At 35.4% G+C, this 13564-nt stretch overlaps 1 protein-coding gene across 2 annotated transcripts in view; it reads left to right on the forward strand.

Moving 5' to 3' along the window:
* The window catches only part of GSTCD (glutathione S-transferase C-terminal domain containing), a 77892-nt gene extending 64942 nt beyond the window's left edge, over positions 1 to 12950 (forward strand). For both annotated transcript variants that reach the window (XM_074823211.1, XM_074823212.1), the window contains exons 9-12: positions 1809 to 1942; positions 3715 to 3745; positions 7860 to 7929; positions 11878 to 12950. In XM_074823211.1, the coding sequence (XP_074679312.1) occupies positions 1809 to 1942; positions 3715 to 3745; positions 7860 to 7929; positions 11878 to 12014 (372 nt within the window). In that variant the 3' untranslated portion in view covers positions 12015 to 12950. The remainder of the gene's footprint in view (positions 1 to 1808; positions 1943 to 3714; positions 3746 to 7859; positions 7930 to 11877) is intronic.
* Positions 12951 to 13564: the final 614 nt, after the last annotated feature.

Consider the following 13564-nt stretch of genomic DNA (forward strand, 5'->3'; position numbering starts at 1 on the left):
GATCACTAAAGTGAACCTGTGAGGTTTCATGAAGCCTTCTCTGTGCACTAGGCTGTTCTAAGGGAGTTGCAGCACCAGAGGAGTAATACAGGACAATGATCTCACTCTGCGTTAGCTCTGTTGCTCTCTTCAGGGGCCACTTTGTTTTCCTGTGTCTACAGATACATGGACTTGTGATCCAAACGCATCATCTGCATTAGTCCTCACTTTTTATTTTGTTTCAGATAGCAAGTTTAAAATGTAGGATATCCTGAGAAAGCTTTGTCTTGAATTTTATTTGTGATTTTTTGCTTAACAAAATTGATTCTGAGAAACCCAGAGAGGAAATTGGTTGGTGTAAAAGTTCATACAGACTCAGCAAAGCTATTCACTGCTGTTTTAAAGTCTCTTTTCCAAACGTGCAAGCAAAGCAGAGGTCTTTGTTTTCTGCTTGGATAGATGACAAAGTAGCTATAATTATATTCCATGATAATCTGATAGCTGTGATATTAAGAATTTATTTCTGATGTTAAACTTGTTCTATTTTTGTTGTTATATTCATGAGAGTAGAAAACTTTCGTTGTGAAATTATTTTATTATTAATTTTTTAATATTCTGCTTGAGACAAGAATATTTGATGCTATCTGTATGCAGTTGTAGTTCAGCTGATGATTAATGGTCTGCTCAGCTGAGTTTACATCAAGGAGTCTGCAAACAAAAAAGTCTTTGTTTTAATCTGCATCTGAGAGCAAAGTTTTTATCTTCCAATTGCTGTACCTTGAAAAACAACTTTGAACCCTGAAATCTGAGCTTTGCAGTTTTAAACCTTTTCCTAAATTTACAGTGAACAAAAAGCAAACAATGCAGTCATACAAATCTGCACCACTGCACAGAATTAAAAATGTGCCTCAAAAATGTCTTCAGTTTAATGAAAACATAGATCAATGTGTATGCACCAGGTCTACTCTGAGCTACTGAATACATGGAATAAGGCAGAGAAAGTAATGCCTCCATTTTACTTGACCCATTTGGCATCACAGGTGTATATATATATAGGAGAGAGCTGCTTGCCTTTCCTTGCAATATATTGAGTACAGCAGTAACTTGCCTTTCTGTAGGAGAGCATGAAGAATTTGCATGGTCTGTGCGTTACCCAAACACACATCAGTGCTTACAGGTAGCTGTTGTGTTTGAATGGCATTCTAGTTTTAGTTTGAGAGCCCATCACTAAGAAAAAGAAAGAAAAGAATAAGGAGAGAAAAAAGGAGGGCAAGTTATATTTGATACTTCCCCACCCCCTTGTTTGTTTTCTAAAGTTTTTACTCAATACCTTACAATGAAATGCTCAAAATTTATGTGTATATGTTCTTTAAATGTGACCTTCAGGTATATCTGTTACTTTGCTTACTGCTAAGTTGAAATACAGTTTTGAAATAGTTCTTTGTATTAAGTCCTTTCTACTTGACAACTAATCACCATAGTAGTTTTTCTTTTAATATTTTTCTGGAGCTTAATTTTTGATTTATTTGATATCACAATGCAGTGCACCTACCTTTTGAGTGCTTTTGGTGAGTGACCCTTGATCAGTGTTGATGATTGCCTTGTTAATGGAATAGACCATAAATTTTTCTCAGCATAGATATGAAAGAGAGGAACGAAAAACTGAGGAATTAAGGACCAGGCCTTTGGCATAACAGCTTTCATTCCAAAAACTTCCTCATATATTTAAGTAACTCAGTCATCCAGAAAAATACTGCAACATGATTGTATTTAGAACATTGCTATAAAGAATTTGCTTGTTTCTTTGTTTTTTGTTTTTAACACTCTAGGTGGCTCTGCATGCATGTGGTGTGGCAACAGACATGGTGATCGAACACTGCATCAAGTCACGGGCAGCCTTTGTCATTTCTCCTTGTTGTTACGGCTTCATTCAAAACACAGTGAAGTTTAAATATCCACGAAGGTAAACTAAAGCGGACAAGATAAGCTTTAAAATTTCAACTTAAATGAAGGAAGAAAATACTAAAAAGTATGGAATTAATCAATTGAAGATCATTGCAAGTGTTTAGGCTGAATTGGTTCACAGTTATAATGCAACTGTTTCCTCCTGGTTCTCTTTGCAAACCTGTCCTGAGAGGGAGACAGATTGGTAATTCCTGGGTTTTTTCTGGATTTATCTATTCATAGTTCAGAAGACTTTATACCATCAACATAGTAGATACAGTATGTGGAAATCTGTGTAATATGCAGACCTTTTACCTTGAAATCACAAAGTTAATAGAAAACTCATGAAAATTATTGTAAGAAGGGGAATTGACATTTTAATGTTGGAGAAAGATGTAAGCAGTCAGCTTAAAGAAGTGGGTCTGCTTTATACCACAGTTTACTGCTTGTGAAACTCTTCTGATTTATTGCCAAGTAGACAAGCTCTCCTGTATTTCAGTTCATGTTTTTAATACTTTTTCAATGAACTGTAGATATTTTGTCATCTTCAAATCTGTCATGTTGGAGATACTTATATATCTTAGGCTTAAGAATTATAGTGCCTTTGATAAAAATAAAATGTAAAAGGTAAGCATAAAGTAGTAGAAGAGGCTAACAGCTTTCTGAGGCAGAACTAGATGAGGGAAGAGGGTTGTGGGTTGTTGTTTGTTTTTTTTTTTTTTTTTCATAAACCTGAGCTTTGTGTTTTGTATGTCCAAGATTAGTCAGATTTAATTTTATTAGGAATTACAACATTGTCTTAGGTATATACCTGCTAAAATAAGATACTGAAACATGCTGTCTTAAAAGGAATTAACAAATCTAAAAAAAATCTTATGCATCCATTTTAAATATTTTTCTATAATATCGAAGTGTGCTGTCACAGAAGTGCATGGAGAGTAAATATTTAGAATTTATAAGTTTGATAAAATTGTGTTTAACAGTGCTTTCTTAGTCAATTTGATTCTTCCATCTCTTTGTGTGTCCAGTTTTGTCTTCTCTTGTGACACAGTAAAACAAATAATTATTCTTAAGGAAGAGGCAATATAATTTTAAGCCTTTTAAAGTTAGCAGGTATATAGCTGTTCTCTGTTGACTTGTTTTAAAATTGACTGGATACTGTTTAACTTTTGACATTTTAGATCATGAAGTCTGGAAATGCTCACTGTGATAGAAAACTTGATGTAGATGCTGCAAGAGTGTCAATCACAGTTTTGTGTTTGCCAAGATTTTGAATCTAACATTGTAATCCTATGTAGAAAATTATCAGCCCTAGCTCAAGCTACATTTTAGGGTTTGCTTTTTCTTTCTGCCTTATTTGATATGATCATAAAACATGATAGCCTGCACATATCCCCGTATTTGCCTGTGTTCTATACTCAATTCCACTGTAGAGGTACCTTTTATGACACAAACAAAACATATGCATTTCTAGAGGTTGTGTACATGTAATATAAAGTGTTTATGTGACTCTAGAAATGCCAGTAAATCTGTGTTAGCATTTATAATGATTTAAAGAGAGAATTTTTATGAATAATACAATAGGGAAAAAAAAGACAACACCAGATACACTTTTCCATTTCTAGTGAACTGGAACTGTAATGTTTTCTGGGTTTTTTTAAAATACCTTTCTCTAGGATACAGATATTGCTATTTTGTTTAAAATGTGTTCAACTATGTAATGATCACTTCTATTTTCCACCTCTGTTTTTTTAGATGTTAATTGAATTGGTCTTTTTTTTTTTTTTTTAGTCATCAGTTCAAAGAAATTTTGTCCTACAAGGTATGTAAAAGGATTGGGTGGGGGAAGAGGGTTATGTGCAGTTTCCTGTGTTTCACTGGGTCTTCTTATCAAATGGAATATAAGTGGCTATCTTTTAATTGCAAGGAGAAGCACGTTATGTGAAAAGTTCATTAGTAATGCAGATGTCATTGTGTTGCTTTCTTTCTACCATCCAATTTTTAAAGCTTTTTGTCTTCAATAAAATTAAATAGTTTCTCCACAAGATAACTTTTTTATCATAATGTGTAAGCAAACCATTCCTAAGATACTTCAACATGCATCAGTTAACAGTTACAGGTTACCAATTTATTTAGGTCTTAAATACAACTGTTTATACTGTGAAAATGTCTTATCGTTTTTTAGGTAAAATTACTGCTTTTATAGATACTAGATTCTGATAAACATTAGATATCTCTGTCTAGTTTATGTCTAGAAGATTGGACATAGTGAGTAGCAAGAGTTTATACTCAGCAAGAATTTTATATGGTATTGTTTTAAAAATGTTATTCAAAATTATTTCAAAAATATTCAAATGTGCTTTGACGCTTGGGAGCCAGGGTCTGTGTGGACTTGGTCTGAGCAGAAGGTGGGAGAAAGAATCAGAGGCATGCAGATCTGACAGAATGAAGATAACATGTGACAAGAGAGTGAAAAAGGACAAGAGCAGAGAGGTGGACAGCAGACAACTGGTACTGATCTATTAAGCTTTGCTAGTGCATTTAAACTAGTTAGTGATGAGCAACCAGAAATTCGAAGGTTAGATGCACTTAATGTGGTAGAAAGAAAATGTTTCAATTTAAGAGAAGCAAGGCTATATAGAAACTTTACTGAGTTTACATGTCAAATCCTAGACAAGGGTCTTGGTGTTTACAATATAGAAATGTATACTAGAGATGCAGAATAATCCTTTGTAACAGAAATATGAGAGGGAGATGGTATTTCTAATATCCAAATGGTTTTTGGAACAGTGAGCACAGCAAAGATGCTATATGTAGCAGGAAAACGGAGATTATCCTTTTTAATCTTCAAGTATGAGGGCATTTAAAAAAATCAGAAAATTTCTAGCCATCTTATATAGGGAAGTTCAGTTATCTGGTAATACACTAATCTTATCTTCATGACAGTCTGGTTTATGTACACTTTACTAATTTACATGGAAATAATTGTCCACAGATTGAGATGATAAAAGCAGTGCAGTGGATTTGGACCTGCCATTGTTTTTTTTATTGATTAACATTCTTTTCAATACATTTATATGTTTCTAATGCATAATCACGAAGAACTCAGGTTTCAATTCAGAAAAAGTTTATTTACTAACATATTATTAAAAGTAGACCTGTTGAAAGTACAGAAGGAGATGATGGCAGTTATAAAGTCAAGGATGCCTAGATTATGATAGTGTATAATCTCATTAAAACTCAGAGAATTTTTTTTTCTTAATCTGTTAATCCATGGAGGTTTAAATCACAGGATTTGTCAACACTATAGAAGTTCCAGCATTTTATTATTTGTGTTGCAGAAGGGCATAGGGGCCAAGGACAATGCTAAAAAATATTGCTGCTCTTAATAATGTAAGAGTCTATAGAAATGATCTAGGCTGGTTGGTGCCTCAAATAATCCTAGTTATAAATAACTTCTGTTATCCAGCTAGCTATATGCGTTTATATATTTCATATTAATAAATTGTCACAGGTTACTGGCCAGTAGCCAAAGCTGCCATGTGTTAGCCAGACATTGTCTGTGTCACCCCCCTCCAGTTCCTGTTTTAAATTCATTTCTCTTATCTTTCTTTTTAGTGAGATCTAAAAAGACATCCAAAAGTCTGGCAATTCCAAAACTTTTTTGATGAGAACATTATGCTGTAATTCATTAGTTTATAGCTGCAAAGAATAAGGTTATGATAACTGTAGATTTCTACTGTGATACATTTTGAGACTGTTTGTCAATACACTTTCCCTATAGGAGAATTGGAAAGTAAAACTGAATAACTTCGCACATACAGCTTTGAAAACGTAATGGGAATTGAAGCCATGAGTTCTAGTAAGCAAGTTAACTGTTTATGCTCACACAAAGTTAGGGCAGTTTATAATTCCCTTCATTATTTTAGAAATGCTTTTCTTCTTATTTATGCCAACAGGGAGTGTGCCAATTTAATGACTGTGTCATGGGGAAAAGATGTACTCATAACTTAGGCTCTAGTTTAACTTTTTGGATCATCTCTGTGGGAAACTAAGGCATTAGAGTCAGTCCAGATTTTCAGGTTAAGTGGTGAGGCTCACCTTGGCTCTGGTCTGGTCAGATGAGCTGAGAACACGATATTGCAAAGAGCCAGGTTGTGTTGGGTGCCTGAAGGCTGGTGAGGGGTTCTCTGCTAACATGGATCTTTTCCCTGTACTCTGAATCCCTCTTTTTCTCTCCAAGCTGCCTGTTACTGCTTCTTCTCTCCTAACAGCAGCCACATTGCCTGTGGCTCTCCTTTTCCTCCATTCTCCAGGAGTCACATCTGAGTTTAACGTTTTTAGCTCTTTTGTACTACAAAAATAGCCATATTTGAACCAAATTGACTGGGCATAACATGTTTAAGTTCTAAACATGTTATAACATGTTCTTATTTTGCTTGCATATTTCTTATGGAGCTGTGAGCTGAAAACCTTCACGTGAATCAGCTGTACTGGGGAACAAATGTCACTGCCTCAAGATACTGTAAATTTATTTAAATGAGTAATATTTTGAGTTTCAAGTAGTGATAATATTTCATTTTATAATATATGGGCAAGCTTTTTTGTGGTCAGGTGTCTATTAAATTTATGAATTGGGTGGAGTGTACTGCGGAGGGAGTTACCATCTTGATTTAATATGAAGATGGGATTTCATTCCGTTTTTTTGTTAAATGAAGCCTTTTGGATGTTTATGTCCCCATAATGAGCTGGAGTGAGTATCCTCTACTTCAGGATACTGAAGGAAGCTGAAGTATCCTTAGGTGAAGTTGTTCACTCCATCTGTTACAGGACCCAAACCTTTAAAATCATCATTTTATATCAGACAAGAAAAAAGAAAATTTTCTTTTTGATGCAAGACACATGTCCTTTTCTCAGATCTATGACATTATAGGAGACTTGGGAATGTTGTACAGTTCTAAAATGGTTCTGATTTACTCTGTCCTGTACTTAATATTGCAGTTGTCCCTCAGAGCACAGCTGTCATCAGCATTAATTTCATTGCTACACCTTCAAGTCTTTTTTTCTTACCATCTGGCTAACTTGCCTTCCTTGGCTTGACTGGTCTTTGAGAAACCATTATGTTAGCATAGGTGGTGTTGTCTGAAGGCAAATGAGGATGGGGTTTTGCCTGCTTGTGTAGTGATCTAAGCAGGGAGTAAGGTGGTGGGGCTAACCCTCCACTGCACCGTGCCCCTGGGTGACAAGACAGGAAGAAACTAACTGCAGCTGTTGTAGAAGCCTCTGCAGAAACTTTAAGTGGAACTGGGATGATTTGAAAGTGAATTGTGCCCGCTTTGATGTAGGAAACTTTCCTATTCACAGCCAGGTATGTTTTGCCTTCAGGATCTTTTGGATTGATCCTGAATGGATTTGGCAGAGCAGAGGAAGTTTGACCCACAAGGGGATTTTCTGGGATTCAAAATCACTGCTTGGGAGAAATGTGCAGCAGTTCAAATCACCTGTTTAAGAATTTTGTCTTGACTGCCTATTGATGCAGAGATGCTGTCCCTTGATGACTGTGCTAAAAGAAGTCTCTGTTGCTCGTCAGTAATTGAAGGCAAAATTAGTCTATATATGTCTTTGAAGAATGCTATCTTGTATACATTGCATCAAATTCCAATTCAACTGCTGCAGACAATTAGAGAAAATTTAGCAAGGAACAAATACTCATGAGTAGAAATGTGGCCATGGTTACAAACACTTGATTTGCACACACATTTACAAGCCAAAGCGGTATCAAAATTAGGATTTGCACACAGATGATTTTTCTAGAAATATGATCTTCAACATTATAGCATTTTTGATACTTTTAAACTTTTAATTAGATTTTTTTTCTTACTTTATTTGGAAGATGGAAATGCTACTGGACCAAATTTCTTTTTTTTTTTTTCTAGGAGCACATGATCCTTTGCAGATTTGCAGATCAGACAGCTGTTCAGCTTCCACCTGAACGCAGGCTAATTGGTATGAATTTCTACAGCTGTTGTGTAAACTATCTCAGTAATGAATTGTAAAGGAAGAAGTAGTACATTTATGAACAGGTCATTAAGTTGCTGTCTTCACATAACACTTGAAAAATTTGTGTTTCTTCACATTTCTCCCCTTGCTGTTCTGAACTATGGTATAGAAACTCTTTCAGAATTATCAATATGAGAAAGAGGGTTTGCATTTTACTGATTTTTGTTGCTTCACCTTTTTTTTTTTTTTCCTCCCACTATTCTCTGGAAAGAATGAGGGTTTTTTAAAAGTTCACTAGAGTCCTGCTATTGCCAGCTTATAGTCATTAAAAGCACAGGCTATTCATAGTAGTGATTTTCAGTGTGAACCCTTTGTCCTGCTTATAATTGCTGGTGGTAACTCTTAGAAGGGCAAACATCTAATGTCACCTGGAAACAATAAAGCTAAATTGCAGAGGCTGTGTGAGCTTTGGTACAGGCAGGCTTAAGAGCATACAAACCTATTTGGTCCGCCTCATTATTAGGGTCATCATAATAATTTTAGAAAAAACCCAGAAGGTTTTCTGTGTGTTTTTGTTTTGTTTTTTAAATAGTGAACAATATTTATAATTTGAAGACTTTGCAAGAATGTAGTTTGGCTTACCCCTTACCTGGGGTACCAGCCTTCCCATTGTGGGGAAACTTATAGCTACAGCAGTGCAGTACTCAATATTTACCTTTTGGTAATCAGTTCTGTTTCAGGTTTGTATTTATTGCTGTTCTGAGTAAGACCAGCTGCCTTCCGTTGGGTCATTTCTGTTCAATTAACAGCCAAGTAAGTTGATCCCTGAGATTTTAGTTTTAGTCAGATGTCAATGATTTCTGACGAAAAGAAATGCAAGAAGCTATCATTAAGATAAATGGAATTTCATTACTCAGAAGGACAGCAAAATCCATAACACTTCAAATATTTGCAATAAGCAAAGACATTTCTTCATTATGTGCAATATTCTAGTATTCTTTGACTTACAAAAGGGTATAATATGCTCCTGTCTGGTATTCATGTTCTGATAGAAGCTATAAACTAGCTTCCAGGTCAGAAAAGACAGAAAGGTCTGGGACCTCTCAGGATATAACTTTACATTCTTGGCTTGCAAGAAAAACTTAGAAAGTGTATTAAAGCAGTAGTAGCAAATAATCATAATGTCAGAATTCAAAGTATTTCCTATACTTACTGCACTAAAAGAAAATAATAAAGATTCTGAGATAACTATTTTACAATAAATTTTTCGGCTCTTTTGCTATCATCACAGTATATGAAAAAAATTTTAAACCCAACAGTGTTCAGTTACCAGTGTAGCACCCCACATTGTCTCCTGCTGCTTACCAGGTAAACTGGAAATTGGAAAAGGACCCAAAAGACTTTTTTGAAAGACTGTAACTTTTATGTGTTCTCTGTCTTAGATACTGCAATTTTTTTTTTCACAAATTTAACTTTTATGTGCCTTGCCCTGACAAAAAAGCTAACATAAATCTTATTCCTCTCCCTTCCCCTACATCATTGCTTCTTCTGTTTTAACGAATGTTATCTTTTCTTTAAGTTCCATATAATAGTGTTTAGGTGAAGGTGATTCCCATTTCAGTGTTCTGTTTCAGCTTTGAAACTGTTTTTATGGGAATCTTGTTGGGGTACTTTTTAAATTTTGCTTACAAGTAATTGAAGATTGAATCAGATCAGCATTACAGCCATGGTGAGATTTTTTTTTTTTAATTAATTTTGTGCAACGCATGATCAGGTATTGAGAAAACTGTGTAGACTTCATTTAATGAAAATATTCCTGAACAGGTGGAGACTTTTTCTTTTCTATTGTAAATGGTGTCAAAATGACTCACTCTGCTACTTTCTGAATATTTTAGGATTGTATTCTAAACTGTATTTTAGCAATTACTACTGAATTTATGTAGCTTCAGTGAAGTGACAAATGATTTTGTTTCATTACCTGTAAGCCCCTAAATCACTAAAGTACGGCATTCTGTCTGTGACTGTCGTGGCTGAAACAATGGATTTGTTAAAGGAGCTATCACCAATTTCAGTAGTATCTGTGAATGTAAAAATATGCAGTTGAACCCAGTTCTGCTACGCACAACAATTCCCTCTTAAATGAACAAAGTTCTGTTTCCCATTTTCACTGGATGTGCATGTTTTATCTACTGTATGCAGCAGTGGGACCTGAGTGTAAACATACCGAATGGTTTTGTGAACATTGCTACAGCCCACCTGATTTAGTCCGTCAGATCACAGAACTGCTCCATGTATTTCACACAGTCTTGCTGAGAGCACCCGGGGAACCGGGCACCAGTTGTGACAATCCCAACTGCCCTTTAGTGTGTACACTTTGAATAATAATGATATTGGTGTCAGTGGCAGGAGCATGTACATGCCATTTTGTTCAACCAGCCACAGAACGTGATTTTCTATGAAACCACAAACGTGGGAGAATAGTGCCACAAGAAGTAATTTATGGAGATCTATCCTGGTTATATAAACCGGTAATTTCTCCCTGCAACATATAAATCCATACAGGATGGAGCTGGAAAGTTCTTTTTCGGGCCTAACCTTATTATATCTCTAAATTGTTTCCTACTCAATTACTACCCCTCTCAAATTCTAAGCCACCAACAGAAGAGAGTCCAAATGTCATAATGTTGGTGAAGTCAAAGTAGTGAATTTCTTTTGTAACTAAGGAATTCAGCTGAGAAGAAGAAAATACTTCTGGCCATTGGCTTCTAGGGGAAAAGCAGAATAGCTTGGACTGAGTACTGTATTAAAGTGTGGTGCGCACCAGCTGTTCTGAAATACAAGGATACTGAGGGACCTGCTTATGCAACATACCCAAAACTTCTGCAGACACCTAACGGATGCATATCAGGGCTTGTGATGGTACAGGCACTCAAGCTCTGTATACATTCAGGTGGGCGAGGCAGACAGTTCCAGAGGGTAGTTTGAAATGCCAGACTTGTATCCCGATGGTAAACAGAATGAGTGCTCCTGTCTCTTCCCTTCATCTTAGACTCCAAATATATTTAACTGTACAATTCTGTCAGGAACAAGAAAAGAGGTAGAATCATTGGCTTTGAGACTGAAGCAAGATTGTGCCTTGTTTGTGACTTGTTACTGACAAAACGTTTCAGGGAAGTGCTAAATCTTTCTTGCAAGAGAGTTTCAAACTGCTGAAAATATGATCTGACAAATCAATTCTGTATTTCAGAACATAGTCAATTATAATGAGTAAATACGTAAAGGCAGATTGCCCCATCACATCACCTTGGCATGGCTGTATCATAATACAAACTTCTAAGCAGAAAAAACCCTTGAATTTATTATTCCAATTTTTTGTGCAGGTAAATCTGAGATAAGATTAGTTTTCATTAGTAATTTAGTATTTTCGTTTGTAAGAAGTTACATTCATGTCTCAAATCAATTACACTGTATCACTGTTTGGTATTTTAGTCTTTTATTGATATTCAATAACCAGAGATTTTTCAGATTTTAGATGAAAGTACAGGAGGAAAACAGTTACAGTTATAAAGGCAGTAGAAGCTTGGCAATTCAGAGAGCTAAGGGGTAAACTAGGCATTTTTTTTCTTCCTGTGGCTTTCACATTAATGCATGGATTTTTCTGTAAGTTATGAGAATGCTTAAACATAGTTGTGCCTGTTATGTTTCTCCATATATAAAGAGTTAATAATCCCTCTCAAGATCTTTGCTGAATGAGGGTTACAATTCACAGATGTGATTTAGAACTATTAATGACTGTCTATTTGAAGTAAAACAGATTAAAATAGTTTTTTAAGTAGATTTGGAACTTATTTTTTAGATGACTTACCGATGTGTTTTCCTAACATTGAAGTACATGTTTCTGATAATGTTTCTACATTTTTAGAGTTTCCATGCTCTCCTTTGCTCTCGTTTTAGGAAAGCAGTGTATGGGGCTTGTGGATCTGGATCGGGCATGGGCTGCGGAAGAACGTAACTACTCTGTCCAAGTTATATCTATGGAGCCAGAGAGTTGTTCTCCAAAGAACAATATGTTTGTGGGCATCCCTACTTAGAGTGTGAAACTTGCATTTGATTTGAAGCTGAACATAAATCTTCAGTGCATAATGACATCCATCAGATACAAGTATAGCTGGGAACGCATCTTGAACCCATTGTGTTTGGAAAAGGAAGCAGCACAAAAGGTCTTAGAAAGTGAACTGCGTGCAGAGCATCACAAATTGTACTTGTGTTATTAACTTTTGGTTCTGTTACTGAGAAGTTTCTGGATCTAACAACTGTGCATGGCATCATATCCATCTGTAAAGGTTTAGAAAAAAGTTGGTCTCATTGATTTCCTTTTTAGTAAAACTGCCTTGGCTGCTTCAAAATTGCATTCATGATCAAAACTGTATTTGTGTTCTTAAGCAGAGCAGTTATCAGCCAATAATGCAGATCACTAGAGGAACAGAAAAGATCAAATCTATGGTGTTAGTGAAGAAGGCTGTGCGACAGGTCATGGCTTGAATTTGCTAAAGAATTCCGTACTATTGTAGGAAGATTATTTTTAATAAAAGTTCATCAAAATACTTGGGGCATCATTCTGTTTATGAAAAATATATTCTAACTTACTAATCTTTTTAAAAAGACTTAAAAATTATCTTTAAATATTACACAAGGATTCTGTAACCAGGCACTTGAAAGCGTGTTTAGTTAAAGAAAGCAAACCCCTAATTATCCATTGATCAGATAACGGGAGCTAGTGATGATGTCAGTGAATGGATACTTCACTGCCACCTCTGCTAATTGAAGTGTATTGCTTCCCATTCTTAAAAAAATTGCTGTCAGAAGAAATTTTTAAGGACTGTTCATGTGTCTATATACATCGCCTTCACTGATTTGATATTCAGTTTAAAATTTGAAGAAAGTTGCCATTGTGAAGTCATTTGAAAAGATCAACCACAGTCATGTTACTGTAAAATGAAAATAAATGTTCTTCTGTGTTCTGCTTAGTAGGCAGTTCTCTACCCCAACTTAAAATCATCTGTTGACACTGGCACAATGGAAAATAGCTCCTAATGAGATTTTAACTGTGTGTTTATGGGTTTGAGACATTTATGAATTCTGCCATGGTTTAGTTTAAATATATCTGAAGTTTGGTCAGTGTGAACATACCTTCAGTGCATGTGGCAAACAATTACAAACCATAGGTATTGGAGGAAAAGAAAGGATCCTGAAATGTTTCATTCCTCATGAAACTAAAAGATCTAAATACTTGGATTTTTCTAATGTGAAGACTGAAGGAAGCTGCACACTTATTTGGAAGCACAAAGGTGAGCGATGTAGGTATGAATTCATACTTTTAGCCTGAGTTCTTCAGTAGATAGTGACAAAATACTTTTTCTCCAACTTTTTATAGTTACAGGAGAAACTGGAGATTGGAAGAATATATAGCACATATAAAATATATGACAATACCAGTTGTCTCCATGATTTTCTCTTGTACTTGCCCAAAGAGAATTCAGTTTTTAAGATAGCATTGTGTCAAGTCTGAACATTATTCATGTTAAATTACTTTATTTAGAACTCCAGGTACTATGTCTGGAATGAGAAAATGTCTTTCATT

Source organism: Strix aluco, chromosome 4, assembly GCF_031877795.1.
Source record: "Strix aluco isolate bStrAlu1 chromosome 4, bStrAlu1.hap1, whole genome shotgun sequence".
Lineage (NCBI taxonomy): Eukaryota > Metazoa > Chordata > Aves > Strigiformes > Strigidae > Strix > Strix aluco.